Source organism: Bombina bombina, chromosome 1 (genome assembly GCF_027579735.1).
Source record: "Bombina bombina isolate aBomBom1 chromosome 1, aBomBom1.pri, whole genome shotgun sequence".
Taxonomy (NCBI): Eukaryota; Metazoa; Chordata; class Amphibia; order Anura; family Bombinatoridae; genus Bombina; species Bombina bombina.
In genome coordinates this window covers 353496573-353519540 of record NC_069499.1, presented here as the reverse complement: position 1 = coordinate 353519540, position 22968 = coordinate 353496573, and the positions used below count along the sequence as shown (strand labels likewise).

Genomic DNA, 22968 nt, shown 5'->3' with positions numbered 1-22968 from the left:
CGTAAATACCTTTATTGGTGTGAATCCAAGGGCTACTCTTGGAGTAGAGTAAGGATTCCTAGGATTCTGTCTTTTCTCCAGGGTTTATCAGTCAGTACTCTGAAGGGTCAGATTTCTGCATTATCTATTTTGTTACACTAGCGTCTGGTTTTGGATAGAAATATTAATCAGGAAATTGTTGTTCCTTCACTATGTCCTAATCCTCCTTCTCCTAAGGAACGTTTGTTGCACAAGTTGGATGTTGTGCATTTTTAAAATTTTTATCTACAGGCGACTAAGGATTTTTGCCAGTCTTCTGCCCTGTTTGTTTGTTTGTCTGGAAAGCGTAAAGGTCAGAAGGCTACTGCTACTTGGTCCTCCCTGCATACTTTTTGCAAATTTGATACTTTTGCCTCGGCTGAGGCTTCTTTTGGGAGAAAGGTTCTTCAAGCTGTGGTGCCTTCTGTTTAGGTCTGCCTGTAATGTTTTCCCTCCCTAGTCATTTGTGTTCTCTAGCTTGGGTATTGATTCCCAACAGTAATTGATGACGTTGTGGACTCACCATATCTTAGGAAAGAAAACAAAATGTATGCTTACCTGATAAATGTATTTCTTTACGGATGTGGTGAGTCCACGACCCCACCCCTTTTTTTTAAGACAATTATTTGTGTCTAAACCTCAGGCACCTCTTCACCTTTGTGTTATTCCTTTTTCCGTTTCCCTTTGGTCGAATGACTGGGGTTTGTGGGAAGGGGAATGATACTTAACAGCTTTGCTGTGGTGCTCTTTGCCTCCTCTTGCTGGCCAAAAGTGATATTCCCAACAGTAATTGATGACGTCACCATATCCGGAAATAAATACATTTATCAGGTAAGCATAAATTTTGTTTTTTTTTCCGTTCTTTGTGGACTGATATGTTTGCTACTTTGAGAGCGTGCAGTGGCATTATGTGCTCTCTGTAGCAATTATTCTAGCCCTCTGTGTTTAGGTATATGAATGCGTTTCAAGCTTTTACCTTGTTCTTACTAGCAGCAATTACTGTTATCTGTTGATACTTTGTTGCAATCTGCTAGGTTGATACACAGTATTATTGGTATATGTAATTAATCTGAAACATCTAGAAGTGCACACGTGATATACACACAAAAATAAAAGCAATTTCTTTAGCTCTGGTGCAACCTGTCATACTTTAAGTGTTGTTTTTATATCATAGCTTCTTTTCTTATATAGAGAGGCTAGAGTGTATTCTGTGGAATGCAGAACCATGACCATGCTACATGCTACTCAGTCATTGGTTGATATGTGCTGTAGCTTATTTATATCTGTCCCTAATTGGCCATAGCTAAGGAAAGTAAAATAAACAATGTTGTATTTGTAACAAAATAAAATTTAAATGCTTTCAGAACGTTTATTTATCGTGCAGATCTGTTGCAATGCAGTGAATAAGTTCCGATTCATAAATTAAAAAAAATAATGTCCATTTTAAATTAACTTTATTAACTTTTTCTTGACATTAATTCTGATTTCTGGTCAACAGAGATTAAAAGTGGGTCCTGAAAACTGGAACATAACAGGACTGTTTTCTTGATTATCCTGGATAGGAACAGGTTGGATAACCACATTTTAAACAACAAAGATTAAGTATCCAGCGCCTAAAAAACTGATACCTGCTTCACTATAAGGAAGATCCCCTATCAGATCTGGTGGGTAGTTACTATGAAAAGTGTATATAGGAGCGCCTACAGGCTAAGGTATATCACAGGGCTAGAAATAGGTCAAAGATTGATAGAAAAATAGAAAAAACAACTAGAATAGTAAACCAATTCTGACCAAATGTTACGTTTGAAATCGTTTTAATCAATAAGGTAATACACAATTATCTCATGTATACCGATGATACTTAAAAATGTAGACAAATTAAAATAAAATAAAATACAAAATAAAATACAATAAAAATACAATTTAGTGAAATACTCGATACGGTATAGATATGGAATCCATATCTATACCGTATCGAGTATTTCACTAAATTATATTTTTATTGTATTTTATTTTGTATTTTATTTTATTTTAATTTGTCTACATTTTTAAGTATCATCGGTATACATGAGATAATTGTTTATTACCTTATTGATTAAAACGATTTCAAACGTAACATTTGGTCAGAATTGGTTTACTTTTCTAGTTGTTTTTTCTATTTTTCTATCAATCTTTGACCTATTTCTAGCCCTGTGATATACCTTAGCCTGTAGGCGCTCCTATATACACTTTTCATGGATAATCACATTTACTGAGCAGCTACTTTATCATCTGTGCTTAAAGGGACAATCAGCACCAGAATGTTTGTTGATTTAAAAGATACATAATACCTTAATTACCCATTACCCAGTTTTGCATAACCATCACATTTATAATAATACACATTTTTACCTCTGTAATTACCTTGTATCTAAGCCACTGCAGACTAACCCTTATTTCAGTTCTTTTGACAGACTTACATTTTAGCCAATCAGTACTCACTCCTTGGTAAATTCACGTGCATGAGCTCAATGTTATCTATATGAAACACATGAACTAACGCCCTCTAGTGGTGAAAAACTGTAAAAATGCATTTAGATTAGAGGCGGCCTTCAAGGTCTAAGGAATTAGCATATGAACCTCCTTGGTTTAGCTTTTAACTAAGAATACCAAGAGAACAAAGCAAAATTGTTGATAAAAGTAAATTGGAAAGTTGTTTAAAATTTTTTTACATTTTTTTTTTTTTACTTGACTGTCCATTTAAGGCTTCCTAAACTGTGGCCTGTTTATGTGTCCCAAGAACTGGAATTGGGAAATCCTGGCTTAGAAACATTAAAGTATTTTTGTTGTATTTAACCCCTTAAGGACCAGCGACATACCCTGTATGTCACTGGCCTTTTTTTGGGACTTGATTGTTTTATAGCGCGGTCTTTCCACCAGCGTTGAGACTGCTCTATTCCACAAAGCCTGCTGGAGGGAGGGCATTAATAGCGTGTTCTTTCTAGACTTGTGCTATTATGTCCTGAAAAAACCCTTAACGACCAGTGACATACAGGGTACATTGTGGTCATTAAGGGGTTAAGATCATTTTAACATTACTGTTTGGTTTTGTGTTTCTGCAGATGCAGCCACCAATATTGATTTAATTTTCCTTTTTAAAGGGACATTATACACTCATTTTTTTTCTTTGCATATATGTTTTGTAGATGATCTATTTATATAGCCCATAAAGTTTGATTTTCTAAAAAATGTATATTGTTGCTTATTTTTTAATAACATTGCTCTAATTTTCAGACTCCTAAACAAGCCCCAAAGTTTGATGTGAATACCGTCGGCTACCTTCTCCAGCTTGCTCCTGTTTGTGTAAAGGGTCTTTTCATATGCAAAAGAAGGGGGAGGGGGGAGTGTCTTATTTCCCACTTGCAGTGGGCTTTCCAAATAACTTTTCAACAGAACTAAACTAGAGCTTCTAAGTAAGTATTTAAACCGTTTTATCATGGATTTTTATATCAGTATCTGGGCATCTTGTTCTTTATAGTAGTGTCTATTACATGCAGTTATATGAAAATGAATGTATACTGTCCCTTTAAGGTCACAAACTCAATTTGAATACTAGTATTCTTTAATATGATTTCAATCTTTTAACTTGAAGGAATTTAATAATTAAGAACATGTTTGGGCGTTGGTTCCTATAGATCAGTGATGGCGAACCTTGGCACTCCAGATGTTTCAGAACTACATTTCCCATGATGCTTAGGCACTCTGAAGTCCAGTTGAGCATCATGGAAAATGTATTTCTGAAACATCTGGAGTGCCAAGGTTTACCATCACTGCTATAGATGGTTACTTATGAATTTGTTCTGCTACTATTAACTGTGAGAGTGAGGATTTGTGAGTACCTTTTGGAACCAAGTCAGACCACCAAATGTTTAAGATACAAAAGCTTTGACTGTCCAGTATGACTTCTGTTGTAGGTTTATTTATCTTATGAGCTTGAACTTAATGTCCTTTTCATTGTTTAGAATTGAACTGGTTACATCTCCTTCCAATGTTGCTGATAATATGGATTACGATCGCCTATACCCCTCGAACTGTCCCATTCAGAATGGGTTTGTCTATAAATTGCACTACAGACATAGCTGGGGCTCCTTCTAATTCCAGCACAGTGATATTGTTGTAGGTTGTTGAACTAAGGAGACCTTCTGGCACATAAAGTGTGATCTGTGGTCCTCTGGCTGGCCAGTAACGCCCGAGATTAAACCCATTTATCCAGACCTGACCCTGTTTTTAGAAAGAAAAAAATAATAATCAAAGGCACTATATCTAGATACAGGAACAGATCTCTGCTTATTCTATGTGTAATTGATTTACCTTGCTTACGTTCAGGAGCTAACTTGTATTTATTTAGCTTATTTGGTCTTGAAAGATCAGGCCGATTAAACAGGAAACATGTAACACCCACTTCAGATGACTTAAATGACCACTTTGGTATGTCTGCAACATTCTATTTGTTTCTGATCTAAGGATAGGATACTTTAAAAGAACACATAATTTGCATGTTTATTGAAGCAACAGAATTATTGAACAGCCAATTAGCACATCTAGGCAAGTATCCCTTGCATTTACCAAGAAATACCTTGTTATACACTGTTACCAATGCACCAGAAGATTCTGGGTAATATTTGCAAATTAGATATGCAACATCTCAGGAATTTTGTTTCTGATATTGTGTTAAAACACAACAATTCCCTATTGTAGAAAGTGCAGCAAAAATATTGCTTTTGCCCTGGAACCACATTTTACTTAGCATCAACACAAAAACCTATCTTCTGAAGAGTTCTAATGAGAACGAAACAGCTGTCAAGAAGTGGTTTTGTTTTTGCTGCCTTACCACAATAGAGGATTGCTGTGTTTTGACACATTATCATAAGCAAAAAGACTGAAATGTTGCATATCTAATTTGCATATCTTACCCAGAAACCTCTGGTGTACTGTTAACATAGTATACGGGGTATTTCTGGGTAAAGGCAACTGTGGATATTTGCCTAGATGTGCTAATTGCCTGTGCGATAATTCTGTTGTTTTACTTTTATGAAATGGAGGATTTTAATCTCATGCTTTAATCTCCACCATAAATTTTAATGAATACATGTTTATTGAAGAAAGTCATTGCTTAAAGGGACTGTAAAGTCAAAACAAAACTTACAATTTACTTCTATTACATGTATTTCTCTTGATATTCTTTGTTGAAAAGCTACTGGGAGATAGCTGCTATATATTTGCTACACACATGCCTCATCATTGGCTCACCAGATGTGTTCAGCTAGCTCTCAGTGGTGCATTGCTGCTCATTCTACATAGTGTACCAGGAGAATGAAGCACATTTGATAATAGAAGAAAATTGGAAAGTTGTTTTAAAATCATATGTTCTATTTGAATCCTGAAAGAAAGAAAAAAATGGTTTTCATGTCCCTTTAAGGTATCTGAGATTTGTTGGAAAGCCAGCTCCACCAGTTGGTTTGGCTTCCATATAGTCCTGAAAACTCATTCTATACATTTTTTACAATGGTTTTGGTCACTCACAAAGTGTTTACTTACTAACTGAGAGACTATTCAGTTCTTCCCTTATTTGAATGAACTGAGACTCCCTCACGCCAGCTAAGCTCGACTTTGTTCTTGAATATCTAAAGCCTCACACCTGCTGCAAGTTTTAAAGTGGGTGTTTCTGTCCAGCAGCCTAGAAGTAGGCCTAATATCATTGTTAGGTACTCCCTTTAAAGGGACATAAAACCCCAAAATGTTATTTAATTATTTGGACAGAACATACAATTTTAAAAAAACTTTCCAATTTACTTCTATGATCAATTTTGCTTCATTCTCTTGGTAGCCTTTATTGAAGAAACAATGCACTACTGGGAGCTAGCTGTACACAATCCTTAAGCCAATAACAAGAGGCATATATGTGCAACCTCCAATCAGACGTTAACTTCCACCTCCTGAGCTTACCAAGATGTGCTTTTCAACAAAGGATACCAAGAGTACAAAGAAAATTAGATAATAGAAGTAAATGGAAAGTTGTTTAAAATTGTATGTTTTATCTGAATCATGAAAGAGAAAATTTTGGGGTTTCATGTCCCTTTAAGGAAAGGGCCTGAAGATCAAGAACTTGCCGAACATCCCGAACCCTGGATAACAAGATAATCTGCTCTCAAGCTAAAATTTGCCTTTCTAATTTTTTTTTTTGAGAGATCTCACAGTACTAACGAGACTTTTAGATAAACTCGCCAGAGAGAAGAGCTTTGGATCGTCTGGCCCTTTAATGTTATTACCTTTGTCCATTTGGTAAGTTTTATAAATGTGTCTCCTGTTACAGCTATTCTGAATGTTCCACCATAGAATGCAGGTCCCGTGTAGCTCTCAGTCTGTGAAACGGCAGCAAAGTGTGTTGCCTGTGGCCAGCCCTGGGCAATAGGACCATCTAGGTTCAAAGGATAAACTAGCCAATCGGTGAGGAGGTCGTCCCCTAGGGTCATGTTAGATACAATACCCTGAAGAGAGAAGCAGAGCACATTAAGGGGCTGTAGTCGCATTTAGTACAAATGGCACCAAACTTTCATATTGGCATTACCTTAAAATCATTGAAGTAAGCACCAAAATTTAGTCTTCCTGTGTTTTCAACCACAACGTCAAGCCATTCACCAGCATTCCCTGTAATATTAATCTCCATCACATGGTCCCTCTCCAGCACACCGCAAAAGGTCTGTATTGTTCAAGTTAGCACATGGTCATTACTAAATACAAAACGTCCAAAATATCAAAGTATATTAATATCAAATATAACTAAACTATTTAATTACGGTACTATTCATACCTCTAGTTTATCTAAGTTCCAAAAGTACCATTTTGCTTCTTTCGGGAGAAAGGTTTTGCAGGCTGTGGTGCCCTCAGATTAGGGGCCACCTCTCTTTTTGTCCCTCCCGTTATCATTTAGTGTCCTCTAGAGCTTGGGTATAGTTTTCCCAACAGTAAGGAATGATGCCGTGGACTCTCCTTATATTAAGAAGGAAAACATAAATTATGCTTACCAGGTAATTTTATTTCCTTCTGTATAAGGAGAGCCCATGGCCCCCGTCCGTGTTCTCCGATAGGCGGCCCTCTAAATTATGTTTTTCTTCTGGCACTATTTATACCCTGATATTTCTCCTACTGTTCCTTGTTCCCTCTGCAGAATGACTGGGGGATAGGGGAAGTGGGAGAGGTATTTAAGCCTTTGGCTGGGGTGTCTTTGCCTCCTCCTTGTGGCCAGGTTCAGCATTTTCTAACCGTAGGGAATGATGCAGTAGGGAATTATCTGGTAAGCATAATTTATGTTTTACCAATCAGTTCATCAGAGAATTCCATGTTCCTAAAGCAAAGAAACGTAAAAATATATGAAAAAACCCAAACATCTAGAAATACCAGAAAACACTTTTCTAGATTGTCAGAATAAACCTTATCTATAGCCTGACCTTTGACAACACCCTTGAAGAATTAAAATCAACCACTAAAAAGACAAACTCACAAGAAAATGCAAGCTGAATGTTCTAGACCATTTTTACTGAATAATACACCCCACACTCCTGCACCAGGCTTTAACTCTTAAAAAGATTTAGACAGAACTTTCAAAACCTGTTAATACATATTAAATATTTTAAGACCAATTACCAGACTTTTTGAATTATCTGAATAAACCATTTTAGATAATAATGCAGTTGACCCATTTGTAGTCTGCAAATGGGTTCAACAAATGTTGTATTTTTTGGGTAACTACAGTACCTCTCTTTCTGCAGACAGGAGAAAAAAATATCCTTCGTAAAATAGACCCTAAGATTAAGGAGTTTGCTCTGAATAATGTGACCATTGACCTTGATGGCTTTTTGTTTGTTGATAAGGTAATAAAATACCTTAAAGGGACATGAAACCCATATTTTTTCCTTTCATGATTCAGATCATACATTTGTAAACAATGTTCCAATTTACTTCTATTATCAATTTTTCTTCATTCTTGTGTTATCCTTTCTTGAAGAAGAAGCAATGTACTACTGACAGCTAGCTGAACAAATTGGTAAGCCAATAACAAGAGGCATATATGTGCAGCCACCAATAACCAGCTAGCTCCTGAGCCTACCCTATGTATACTTTTCAATAAAGGATCCCAAGACAACAAAGCAAATTAGTTAAAATAAGTCAATTGGAAAGATGTTTAAAATGGTATGCTCTATCTGAATCATGAATTCAATTTTTTAGGTTTCATGTCCCTTTAATAATTATGTCACACATTTCTCCAATTTAAACAAATCTAAATAATTTGTCAAATTTTTTTTTAGCAATGTATCTCTGAGAAGGATAGGAAAGGCTGCTTTTCTGGCCTATATTTAAACACATCAAGGTCTCACAACACATACAAACAATATGAATGTCCTTTCGAAGACACCTCCACTCCCATATTTTTCCCCACAAGATCCAGACCTTTGAATTCCAGCAGATTGAGAAGGAACAACAGCTCCAGTCCTCCTTGAGATAATATCCCAATCAAAATAAATTATTTACCTCATTTGTAGGAGACAGGCATGTATTGGCCCCAAATTACTTGAGATCCATGGGTTCTTCAAACTATTTCTGGAATATACATAGAATGTACATTTTACCTAAATCAAACCACTAACTCACCCTATCCTTTTTTCAAACACAGACACAATCTTGGTAGACCAAGAGATTCAATCTCTTCTCCTAAAACAAACAATAGAAACCTTCAAATTTCTAAATGATTTTAGAAATAATTTTTTCCTTGCAACATATACATAATCAAATTGAAAAATATGGCGTTTCACCCTGCTAGAAATCTAAGAGAACTAAATTCTTATGTAAATTACCCTCATTTCAAAATGGAAGAAGTACATCTCCTTGGAGATTGCCTGTTGGGCAACGATTTACCCATTTGTCTAGATTTGTATGCTTTCCTCTGTTCCCTGGAAATTTACCAACATTATCAAGCCGGTTGTTTCTTGGAATCGAATCAGATTAATCATTTACCTAGATGGCATTTTGTTATGTTTTTTGAATGATCAGCTTTATTAAATCTTTGCAAAGCAGTACAGTTATCAAGGTATACCTAGATGGCATTTTAATTATGATCCAAAATGTTTCACTTTAAAACTCTCTCTAGCCATTCACTGATTAGAGAATCTAGATTTTCTAATAAACAAAGAGAAATCTGTCCTAATTCCTTCCACACCACTTACATTATTAATCCTTCTCCACCTTATCCAAATCTTCTGTGAGAAATGTAGCTTGCATAGTGGAATTTCTCTCATTTGTGCTATATTTCCAGCCCCTCTGTACTACAGAGAACTTAAAGGACTAAAAAAAAACATTTGTGGAAAAAGTTTCTCTTATTTTCACAGGAGAACATCATTAATAAATGGAAAACAGCAGGAGCATTACATAGGCCAAAGGGCATTACAAGATACTCATAATGCCCGCTCCTCCTGTTAAACTCTGTTTTCCATTCGTGGCCCTCCTTAATCCTAACGAGATTGTACGCTCCTCTCAAATCAAGTTTAGTAAAGACTGTAGCTCCCTTGAGGCGGTCAAAGAGTTCCATAATGAGCGGAATAGGGTAAGCATTCTTAATGGTAAGACGATTAAGACCCCTATAATCGATGCATGGTCTTAACTCGCCACCCTTTTTCTTCACAAAGAAGAAGCCAGCCCCTGCAGGAGAGCAGGATTTGCAGATGATCCCCCGAGACAGAGCATCAGCAACATACTCCTCCATAGCACAATTCTCTGCAACAGACAGAGGGTAAACCCGGCCCCGAGGAGGAATGGCTCCGGGTTGCAGGTCTATGGCACAATCGTAAGACCGGTAAGGAGGCAACATACCAGCATGCACCTTGTCAAAAACGTCTAGGAACCCTCGGTACTCCTCTGGCAGTTGAGATACCGAAGAAGTGCACAAGACTTTAACTGGTTTCCGAAGACAAGTGGAAATACATTGCAGGACCACAACAAAATTTCGGACCTGCGCCAATCGAGACTGGAATTGTGCTTTTGTAGCCAGGGATAACCGAGAACAACTGGAAAATGGGGAGAGTTTATCACCTGGAACTGGAGGGTTTCAAAATGGAAAGAGCCCCAACAGCCATAGGCAACGGAGTAGTTTCGTGAGTAACGAGTGCGGGCTGAAGGGGTCTACCATCAATGGCCTCAATAGCAAGCGGAACGGACCAAGGCAAAACAGGAATGGAGTGCTTTGATACAAAAGCACTGTCAATTAAATAGCCCGCAGCACCGGAGTCAACAAGAGCCTGGGTGACAATGGAGGAGTCCACCCAGGAAAGGACAACCGCGACCAAAGGTTTCTCCTTAAGCGTTTTCCGGGGACAAGGATAAACCACCCAAGGTCTGACACCGACAGGACCTTAGGTGTGAGTGTTTCCTGGCCGTGTAGGACAAGACTTCAAAAGGTGACCCTGTAACCCACAATAGAGGCAGAGCCCCTCCCTCCTCCTAAAGGCCCTCTCCGTCGCGGAGAGACGCGTGAATCCCAACTGCATCGGCTCAGCAGTACCTGGTGACTCGGGACCAGGAGGCATGGGAGGAGAGGGAGGCATGGGTGGGAACGAACACGTAGGAGACAACGGAACAGGAGACTTCCGCAAGCGCTCCTTGAAAGAGGGCCTCTCTCTGAGTCTGATGTCAATTAGGATCAAAAAAGACACCAATGCCTCGAGATCCTCTGGTAAATCTCTGGCAGCAACTTTGTCTTTAATCACATCAGAGAGCCCATGAAAGAAGGCGGCAATAAGGGCTTCATTGTTCCAATCAACCTCTGCGGCAAGCGTATGGAACTCAATAGCATACTGAGCAACAGATCTTGTACCTTGCTGAATGGACATGAGTCGTTTGGCAGCAGAGGAGGAGCGAGCTGGAACATCAAATACCCTTCGAAAGGAGGCCACAAATTCAGGGTAATTTGAAATCACAGGTTTATTAGTCTCCCACAAGGGATTAGCCCAGGCAAGAGCTGTGTCAGAGAGTAACGAGATGAGAAATCCCACCTTAGCTCTGTCAGAGGGAAACGCCTGAGGTAACATCTCCAAGTAAATGCCCACCTTGTTCAAAAACCCTCTGCACTGAATAGGATCGCCTCCATATCGCTGAGGTAGAGGTGCAGAACTGGACATGCTCCTGGTAGGACTAGGTGCAGCAGCGGAAACAGGAGCAGCCATAACTTGTGGGACACTTTGGTCCAAATGTGCAGTGCGAGTCAGCAGGGTTTGCAGGGCTAGTGCAAATTGATCCAAGCGGTGATCCTGTTCGTCCATCCTGGAAATGATGGCAGGTAAAGGTGGATTATTAGCACCATCAGGATTCATGTCCTTTGCGTAATGTCAGGGTGCCAGGAATCAGACTGAGACGAGAAGTGCAAAAATAATCACACCTTTATTAATAACAAAAAAAAAAAAAAAGTCCACAAGTCAAATAACAAGCCAGGAGTCAAAACCAGAGCTGGTAGTCAGACGAGCCGAGTCAGGAGCCAAAGCGAATAGTCAGACGAGCCGGAATCAGGAACAAGGAAAACAGCAGAGTCAGGAACAAGCCAGGGATCAGGAACCAGGAAGGACGTCAGATAGCCAGGTAATACACAGGAACTCTCACAAACAGGTCTGAGACAATGCAAAGGCAAAGCATACTGAACAGAGGCCCTTTAAATAATAAGTGATGACATCACAATTCTGAGACTGCATCCTGTCTCACACAGATGATGCACACCAGTCTGGCCATAAAAGGAAGTGCAGGAAATGAGCAGCATCCCCCACAATGCACCATAGTCAGCAAGAGAGGTGAGTAAAATGGCTGCCAGCAGCACATGGCAAACAAAACAGGGGAAAACCCCTGACAGAACCATCCAACACCTGACATTTCTCTGACAGTCAGAGACTCTATTTCTCAACACCTCAACCCAGGTTCACTGTCTTGGGGTCACACTCGACTCAGAACTCACATTTACTCCACACATACAAGCACTTACCAAATTCTGCCATGCACACCTACGCAACATTTCCAGAATTCGTCCTTTCTTTACTCAAAACAACTACAAAAATACTAATTAATTCCCTCATTTTGTCACGCATTGACTATTGCAATATACTTCTAAATAGCCTTCCAAAACACCTCCCTCCAATCTATTATGAATGCTTCAGCTAGACTCATCCACCTTAGTCCCCGATCTACATCAGCTGCTCTACACTGGCTCCCCATACACTCTAGAATACAATTTAAAGTATCAACCCTAACTTACACATCACTCAACAGTCTAACTCTCAACTATATTTCCTCTCTCATCGTGAAATATTCCCTACGTCTCTCTACTCCTATTATCTCTACGTCCCACTCCCACCTCCAAGACTTCTCACGTGCTGCTCCTGTCAACTGGAACTATCTACCCCGCTCCATAAGACTGTCTCCAACCTTGTATAGCTTCAGACGCTCCTTAAAAACACAACTATTTGAGAAAGGTTTACCATCTCTCCTCTGTTTTTTATTCTAACCAAAATAATGATGGAACTGCCTAACTCACTGCTACAACTACAATCCATGTGACAAGCTACCCCAAACCTTATGTCTCTGAACCCTCAATCTGTAGCCCATAATCTCTTTAGAGCAGAGCCCTCTTCCTCCTGTACTAGATTTGTTTAGTTTGTTATGTTTTGTATCTTATCACAAATCCTTGTCATTGTATACCCCAATCTCTATTATCTCACTATTTCTCAGTTATTTTTTCCCCTAATATCTTAAATCATTTAGGCTTAAACTTCATAGAGTGCATAAACCTATCCACACAGCAAAAACACCTTTTCAAGTATTTACAAATTATGAAAAGTTACAAAGGGCAAAAACGTGTGTTAAAAAAAGATTGTGTGATAAAAACCATTCTCACCCCATTAATCAATACATATGCTCTGTCATGGATACCATTTGGTGAGGATGAAAGAAGGGTGGCAACAGGAATATCCCAAATCAGACGAGTCCGATACAGCACAAATCCATAATACTGCAACAATAAAAATGTAAAATTGATTGAGGACACTGTTAAACATATACAATATAAAAATAAACACAATAAAGACTTACTAGTCACAATACAGTTGAAATTATTTAATTTAGTGTGTTTTTAAAGAGAATGTCCCATTTATAAAGCCTTCAGTTTTCTGTCTGGGTGTTATTTCATGTCAAAGTATGTCCACAAATGATATATCAAAGTTATCAGTCTGTCAAATCCATAAAAATAATACCACATTTGATATACCATTTAGTTCCGCAAACACGATCAATTGGTTGAAACTTTTTTCTTGCAGCTATGGCCTAGTGCGGCTATAAACTCACTTATTTAAAAAAATTAGTATTTGTACTATGAGTGCATTACAAACCACTCCCCAGAAAGCATTTTATATTCAGTACCTCTGAGGTCATGAATGTTGCAGCGGTTCAGGAACCAGTATGCCCTAGCAAAGAATAGACAAATTACATAGGTCTGGTAAACCAAGGCCATCCTGATTAGTTCAACTTTAAAATGCTGACCATACGCAAAACTGATGGCATTTATATTTACTATTCATAATTGCCTCCTTGTTTCAGTTCTTTTGACAGACTTGCATTCTAGACAATCAGTTCTGACTCATAAGTAACTCAACTGGAGTCAGCACAATGTTATCTATATGGCACACATGAACTAGCACTGTTTAACTGTAAAACACTGTCAAAATGCACTGAGATAAGAGGCGGCCTTCAAAGGCTTAGAAATTAGCATACAAGCCTACCTAGGTTTAGCTTTCCACAAAGAATACCAAAAGAACAAAACAAAGTTGATGATAAAGTAAATTGGAAAATAGTTTAAAATTGCATGCCCTATCTGAATCATTTAAGTTTATTGTATAAAAAAAAACATATACAACATATAAAAAAAAAATCATTATTTAGATACATTCAAATGTCACGTGTCTTGTTATTCAATTACTTGTCTAAGAGGTAGAGTTTGTCCTGGTCTATATAAAAGGTAATATTATGACTGATATTTCCATTGGCTACAGGTAAGAAAGACAATACTGTAAAAAAATGGAAAAAGGGCAAACAAATATGTCTAAATTTATAATATAACTAAAGGCAAATTATTTAAATACGACCAATCCCAATACAAGGTTACATAACTCAGATAAACTCACTCTGGGGCAATGATAATATGTCAAACAGGATAATAAAAATATTACAACTGGTTTGTTTGAACTTGAAAGACCACAGAAGTTTTGAACGGAAAGGAGTTATCCTGGACTATAACAAGAAGCATTACAAAAAGCGCTGTGGAAGACCTAGAGGACGGCAAGAAGCCGCTGTCTTTTCCAGGAAAAAGTGCAGAGAGTTAAGTGCTACGAGGCAGTGGAGGGAGCGAAGGCTGCAAACAAGGTAGGACACAATATATTCTGTCTCCGCTAAAGCGGTGGGACTGAGAAGCGCCTACAAGCCAATTTGCGGAAGGTAACACTCCCTATCACAGGACATGCTTTGTTGCAAGCACTCATTAACAGCTAAACACTAACAACTGCTAACATGCTTCTGCTTAAACAATACGCTAATCTGCTTCTGCTGAAACATACGCGATATGCTAAACATATATGCGTGCAAAATATCTGTGACTGTGACTAAGTTGAGATATGAACTGACAACTATCTGCATAAATGAACAGAAACTTGCTCCTGTTTAATACTAACTGGATACGCTGTGAATGGCGCCTTTTCTTTTTAACAGTGTACCAGCGCCGGCCACTACCAATATGAAATAGATCTGTTTCTTTTTTGTGTGCACACATTTTTTGGTCCTGGCAAGGATAGTGGACTTTATAGTTATAACAAGGAGACATACTGTATATGCGCTAACTGTATATGGTTGGTTTTGAATGTTTAAATGAACAGAAACTTGCTCCTGTTTAATACTAACTGGATACGCTGTGAATGGCGCCTTTTCTTTTTAACAGTGTACCAGCGCCGGCCACTACCAATATGAAATAGATCTGTTTCTTTTTTGTGTGCACACATTTTTTGGTCCTGGCAAGGATAGTGGACTTTATAGTTATAACAAGGAGACATACTGTATATGCGCTAACTGTATATGGTTGGTTTTGAATGTTTAAATGGGTAATAACCTTTACTGCACCTGAAATAGTCTTTTAGTTTCAGTCCTTGATTTTAGAACTGCATGAATAAATAGGTGTTTTTTGATTAAACAAGAGTGCTGTTTTCCCTGTCATTTAAAGGTATCTCTAGATTTTGAGATCCTAATCTCTATCTGGTAGTTTTTGGTTTGACTGAATTAAATATGGGTATGCACCAAAAAGAAGCTATTATGCTTCTATAAGACACACACCTTATTGAGAATATAACCTTTATAATATATTACAACTTATACACTTAAATGAAAATATATCAAATATAAGTTTAAGATAAAACTTTGTGGTATTTAAAAAAAAAAAATTAACTTTTTTTTCTGTGAAATGTATAAAAAAAAAAGCACCAAAGATTATGGGGCAGATTACAAGTGGAGCACAAATGAATACACCCACTCGAAGTAAGCTGTTTGTGCTCGTCATATTGTATTATGAGTTCAAACTAAACTTTTCGCTTGTGCTAACCCAACAAACATCGCGTGCACGTCAATGAAGTCAATCGAGAGAAAAAAACACCCCACACTCAAACAAACCCAATCGCATATTCTCATGTGTGCTAACCCAACATGAAAATATTAATATTTCACATTCCAATGTTCTTCACATACAAGAATATATTCTATTTATTCTGAAATAAATATTTCTACATATAGCTGATGTTTTTTTGGTACAATATATATTTATACCTATATATATTGATGATTATATATAGGTATATACAGATATATATAGGAATATCTATTTATAAATACATAGAACATATTCCCGTATGTGCAGAACATTGTAATGTGAAATATTTACAGTAATACATAGTTAAAACCTTAATTAAAAATGAATAGTGCATAAATATGCTTTAACATGTTTTTATTTACTTAACTGCAATGCACTTATTTATATATAGTGTATGTATATATATATATATATATATATATATATATATATATATATATATATATATACATACAAAATCAGAAACAGACCTTGCACTCGCTGGATTTTTTAACAAACTTTTTTACTTGGCAAAATTAGTGACGTTTCGGGGACAGTGTATCCCCTTCCTCAGACAGTGAATGCTTCAAACTTTATACAAACAAATAAATAACCCCTCCCCCCAATTAGCAAAAAAAAAACCGCCAAAAGTGTTGCTATGGTGACCATATGTACCCTCTGGCAAGAGTGACGAGTTCACCAATTATACCGATTGCCAGAAATTCCAGCGGTCTCTGCGACTAAAAGAATTCTTTAATGTCCAGTCCGCAGATGGTGACACACATAAGTTTAAGAACAAAAGCTCGTTTGACCCCTCAAGCAACAACGCAAGCATCAAAACCTACATGAGATTGGTCTCTCAAGATCTGAGAAGATATGAGTCCAATAAATTTCACACTAATCTAAGTCCAGAAGAAAAGGCTGCCATCACTACGTTGTCTAGGGACCCTGACATTGTGATCCGCACCGCGGATAAGGGCGGTGCGGTGGTTGTATTAAATTACAAATACTATAGTGACGAAATCAAACAGCAACTCAGTGACACTGTGACATACCAACCACTTCAAAGGGATCCGACTAACAATTTCCAAACTCTGATACAGCAGGCGGTCCAAGAAAGATTGAATGAAGGGTGGATTGATGAAGACATTGCTGGTTTCCTGAGGATTAAATATCCAGTCTGTCCCATACTGTACACACTTCCCAAAATCCACAAGGTTTTGGAGAAGCCTCCCGGGAGGCCAATTGTCTCTGCCAGGAATTCCATCACCTCTAGGTTGGCTATCTATGTGGACCACTTTCTTCAGCCCCTTGTGAGAAATATGAGGTCATACCTTAGGGATTCGTCACAGCTGATTGCAGAACTGAAAACTATCAAGTTCGAGGAGCCATACATCTTGGCCACAGCAGATGTAAATAGTTTATACACAATTATTCCACATGAGACTGGGAAACAGTATGTGGCTGATGCTTTGGACAAACATCCCTATATTGGTCCACCTAGAGACTTCCTGATAAATCTGTTAGATCTGAGCCTACGTCTCAATTATTTCAGGTTCGAGGGAAAGTACCACCAACAAATATCAGGTACGGCCATGGGATCAAACGTGGCCCCCTCATTGGCCAATCTATACATGGAGCACTACGAACTACATGTGATGAAGATATATCAGAATCCAGGAATGATATACTACAAACGGTATATAGACGACCTGCTAATTATTTGGAGGGGTACAGCTACAGAGTTGGAAAGATGGTTTGAAGAATTGAATTCACTCAATCATCCAGTGAAACTCAAACTCAAACATGATTTGGAAAGTATTGAGTTCCTGGACCTAAACATCTTCAAAACAGAGAGTGGTTATTTGGGTACCTCGTTGTTTAGGAAACCCACGGACAGGAATTCTATCCTACACGCCACAAGTAACCATCCGACTGCACTCCTCAGGGCTATTCCGAAAGCCCAACTGCAGCGGGCCGCAAGAAATAATAGTGATGAGACCAGAAGACACCAGCAACTTGATGAGATGCAGCAACGATTTGTACAACGAGGATATAATCCGCACCTTGTTAAACAAAGTAGAATGGGAGTGGAAAGTGATACCACGATGTCTACCCGAACCGATCCTAAAGACGAGCAGCGGATGACCTTTACCACGGTATATAGTCCTTCAACTAGAGCCTTAGGCATAACACTAAGAGAACACTGGCACATCGTACAAGGTGATCCCTCTCTTCCATTCAACAAGTGGCAACCTCCGAGAGTGGGTTACAAACGTGACAAAAATGTAAAAGATCTGTTGATGCTCACGGACCCCACACATTGCTACAACCCTGAGACATGGTTGACACAGAGAAAGAAACCAGGATGCTATAGGTGTGTGGGATGTACCACCTGTAATGCCATGATTCCAGGACCAACGTTTGGACATCCCCACCGCAATCAGAGGTTCAAGATTAGGCATGTGCTAACGTGCACCACCTCTCATGTGGTATACCTACTAAATTGCAGCTGTGGGCGGTTCTATGTGGGAAAAACAACTGACGACGCCCGGACCAGGTTCGCTAACCACAGATCATCTATCAGAACGGCCCTTAAGAAGGGCTCTAGTGACCAACCTGTGGCCCGGCACTTTGTGGAGAAAGGCCATGGACTCCATGATCTGAGATTCACCTTAATTGATCATGTCCCCCCATTAAGGCGGGGTGGTGATAGGGATACACTTCTCCTGCAAGTTGAGGCCAAATGGATTTTTCGTTTGAATACCCTGCAACCACATGGACTTAATACTATGTTTGACTGGCATTGTTTCTTGTAAATTAGATCCAGCTCTTATGGAGATTTGCCTTACTTACCATGGGAGTCCATGTTATCCAGATTTTTTCTACTTGAGAGTCCACACTCTATTCTCATTTTTAATTTTTATTTTTATTTTATTTTATTATTATTTTTATTTTTATATTTATTTTTTTCTTATTATTATTTTTATTTATCTTTTCTGTTTTTCTTCCCCCCTCCCCCTTTTTTCACTAACATTTTTTCACATTCTTTTCCCAATTTTTATTGTCTGTTTGGTTTACTTTGTATTTATGTATAGGTGGGGCTATTTTGGTTTATTCTTTTCTTCGGGGCGTTTGGTACTCTCTCTTGGGAGGTTCATGGGTCATGACATCTCTGTTCACCTTCTTTAATGGGTGATATTAACGTGTATAAAATTTGTACATACTCTCCATCATGGTACACTGTGTATATTGGATAGTAAATGTACATTAGTGGTATAGTCCCTGTAGCAGCGTCCACTATGATATGTATGATATTATTATACCCCCATTAGAATACGGCAAGATTGCTATATATATTATTTATTGGTTATATTTACGGCAGTGGTATAGCCAATATAGCAGCGCTTATTACAAGTATCGATTGATGTGTACTATTACAATGTTATGCTTAGTAGCTGATTTGTTTGACATGCTTCTTTGTTGCTATTTGGATCGTTGTGACCCATTGCCATGACAACCCCAACCGCAACCCGAGTGATTGGTGCAGGGCCACACACGTGATCGGCCGATGCACTTCCGGGTTTGTCTGTTCTACCTAGTGCGGGTGCAGTTGCGGTGGCGTGGTACACGGCGATCTACTTTAGAACTCTGTTTGTTTTCCCATCATGGTAGGTTTAGAGTGTGTACTTTATGCCTGACCACCTAGGTAACAACATATAAGGCTTCCAATATTGGCTGGCTCCCCGGATAATAACGGACATTAGGGGTATGTTAAGATTACCAGTACTGTGAAATGTTAAGTTGTTTACCATGTTCATTTTGCTACAGGTCTTTTAATTTGATCATCTTCACTGTCATAGCATTGATTGCTTATATTATAATTTATATACGATGTTCACTTTGTGACATATGGTCACCATAGCAACACTTTTGGCGTTTTTTTTTGCTAATTGGGGGGAGGGGTTATTTATTTGTTTGTATAAATTCACCAAAGTTTGAAGCATTCACTGTCTGAGGAAGGGGATACACTGTCCCCGAAACGTCACTAATTTTGCCAAGTAAAAAAGTTTGTTAAAAAATCCAGCGAGTGCAAGGTCTGTTTCTGATTTTGTATCTAATTTCACTAGCACCCTGGTTGTTGCATATAAGTGAGAGTGCACATCTTTGCTAAACGAATATATATATATATATATATATATATATATATATATATGCAGATCAAAAACTTAGTTCAAAGAAAAACAGAGGGACAAAGTGTCTTATTGTCACCAGGGGCTGCTTCGGTGTCTCTCCCGGAGCTAAGATAACTGCTCAGCCAGACGCTGGCAGCCGATACTACATATAAAACAAGAATCCCCTTTGAAACGGTAAACCATACGTTAGGTAAAGATGCGGCAATGAATGCACAAAACTGCTTAGATAAGTGAAGTAAAATCCATACCTTTAATAGACATCGGTTAAAACAATCACGGCTTGTGAAAACATGGCAGTGACCTAGGAGCGTAGGTACGGTCGGAGAATGATGTAATCTGACGCGTTTTACGCCTTACTGGCGCTTTGTCAAAGATAGGTGTGTTAGTAGGAGGTACCTTTTTATGCACCTAAGTGTGAATATTTAGGTACCACCTCTACACCTTAGACATGTTAATGTCTATTGACCATTTTAGATACAGTACAATGTTTTAGTTAAAATCTTACACAGTAAAAACAATTAGTGTATTGCTTATGAGGCAACTTTGTTATAGAACGTATTGCAGTAAGAGCAATAATTCGGTGTACAACCAGATAACAAAAAATTTAATTGAAACAGTATTATACATGACGGGCATTAGCCATATAATAGCCACCATTTTTACAGTAGTAATTTAGTAGCGGCCACTTTAGTAAATTCAAAACTAGTTGCTTCAATCTATTACTAGTTGCTTCAATTGCGCTCAAGCAATCGCGTTTACTTATACCAGCGGTGACCCCGATGCGCACAAACACATGAGATAAACCCCTTATCGCTCGCCTGCAATAATTTGCACTCCACTTGTAATCTGACCCTATGTTTTTATAAAATTCAGTTTTAGTAGAATGGGGACCCATGTAAAAGCAACAAAAGTAAACACCCTTTGCAAACCCAGTATACTTGCAAAACGTATCAATCTAGGGCGCCACAATCCATTCCTTCTTTTTTATGCACACCAACAGGTTCATATTTTACATTTTTATTAAAAAAATAAGCAGGAAATAAAATTCCTATGAATGAGGCTCTTTATTTATAGCGCAATGTCACTACATCTAACCATTTAATAAACTGCTGGCTCTTATCACTGTGGCATCCTTTATTTTGTACCTTTTAGCTTGGCAAAACAAATTTGCAACCTTTTAAGTAAATAGTTTTGGTAGGGTTCCCCTGCATAAATATTCACTACGGCTATTTGTCTTATTAGAATATATGGAAGGCTCAGTTTAGATATTCAGCCCTCCCACTTATACCAAAGTATTCATTATTTAAAGGGACAGTAAACATAAAACTTACGCCTAGATTTAGAGTTCTGCGTTAGCCGTCAAAAGCAGCGTTAAGGGGTCCTAACGCTGCTTTTTACCGCCCGCTGGTATTTAGAGTCAGTCAGGAAAGGGTCTAACGCTCACTTCCAAGCCACAACTTTTCCATACCGCAGATTCCCTTACGCCAATTGCGTATCCTATCTTTTCAATGGGATCTTCCTAACGCCGGTATTTAGAGTATTGGCTGAAGTGAGCAGTAGAGCCTCTACCGACAAGACTCCATTCGCAGGAAAAAGTCAGTAGTTAAGAGCTTTCTGGGCTAACACCGGTTTATAAAGCTCTTAACTACTGTGCTAGAGTCTAAAGTACACTAACACCCATAAACTACCTATGTACCCTTAAACCGAGGTCCCCCCACATCGCCGCCACTCTAATAATTTTTTTTTAACCCCTAATCTGCCGACCGCACACCGCCGCCACCTACATTATACCTATAAACCCCTAATCTGCTGCCCCTAACATCGCTGACACCTAAATAATATTTATTAACCCCTAATCTGCCACCCCCAACGTCGCCGCTACCTTACCTACACTTATTAACCCCTAATCTGCCGACCGGTGCTCGCTGCTACTCTAATAAATGTATTAACCCCTAAACCGCCTCACTCCCGCCTCAAACCCCCTAAAATAAATAGTATTAACCCCTAATCTGCCCTCCCTAACATCGCCGACACCTAACTTCAAGTATTAACCCCTAATCTGCCGACCGGACCTCGCCGCTACTCTAATAAATGTATTAACCCCTAAAGCTAAATCTAACCCTAACACCCCCCTAAATTAAATATAATTTTATTCTAACGAAATAAATTAACTCTTATTAAATAAATGAATCCTATTTAAAGCTAAATACTTACCTGTAAAATAAACCCTAATATAGCTACAATATAACGAATAATTATATTGTACCTATTTTAGAATTTATATTAATTTTACAGGCAACTTTGTATTTATTTTAACTAGGTACAATAGCTATTAAATAGTTATTTACTATTTAATAGCTACCTAGTTAAAATAATTACAAAATTACCTGTAAAATAAATCCTAACCTAAGTTACAATTAAACCTAACACTACACTATCAATAAATAAATTAAATCAATTAACTACAAATACCTACAATTAAATAAACTAAACTAAATTACAAAAACAAACAAACACTAAATTACAAAAAATAAAAAAAGATTACAAGAATTTTAAGCTAATTACACCTACTCTAAGCCCCCTAATAAAATAACAAAGCCCCCCCAAATAAAAAAAATTCCCTACCCTAATCTAAATTAAAAAAGTTAACAGCTCTATTACCTTACCAGCCCTTTAAAGGACTTTTTGTGGGGCATGCCCCAAATAAATCAGCTCTTTTGCCTGTAAAAAAAACACAATACCACCCCCCAACATTACAACCCACCACCCACATACCCCTACTCTAACCCAAACCCCCCTTAAATAAACCTAACACTACCCCCCTGAAGATCTCCCTACCTTGTGTCGTCTTCACCCAACCGGACACCGATGGACCAAAAGAAGACATCCGGAGTGGCAGAAGTCTTCATCCTATCCGGGCAGAAGAGGACATCCGGACCGGTAGACATCTTCATTCAAGCGGCATCTTCTATCTTCATCCATCCGGAGCGGAGCCATCTTCTTCCAGCCAACGCGGATCCATCC

The 22968-nt window shown here is 38.3% G+C and overlaps 1 protein-coding gene across 3 annotated transcripts in view; it reads right to left on the bottom strand.

Moving 5' to 3' along the window:
- Positions 1–3949: 3949 nt before the first annotated feature.
- LOC128645308 (beta-galactosidase) overlaps positions 3950–22968 on the bottom strand; it is a 187495-nt gene continuing 168476 nt past the window's right edge. For all 3 annotated transcript variants that reach the window (XM_053698186.1, XM_053698188.1, XM_053698187.1), the window contains 4 exons: positions 12983–13096; positions 6626–6757; positions 6327–6545; positions 3950–4278 (listed from right to left, as the gene is read on the bottom strand). In XM_053698186.1, coding sequence (XP_053554161.1) covers positions 4075–4278; positions 6327–6545; positions 6626–6757; positions 12983–13096 — 669 coding nt within the window. In that variant the 3' untranslated portion in view covers positions 3950–4074. The remainder of the gene's footprint in view (positions 4279–6326; positions 6546–6625; positions 6758–12982; positions 13097–22968) is intronic.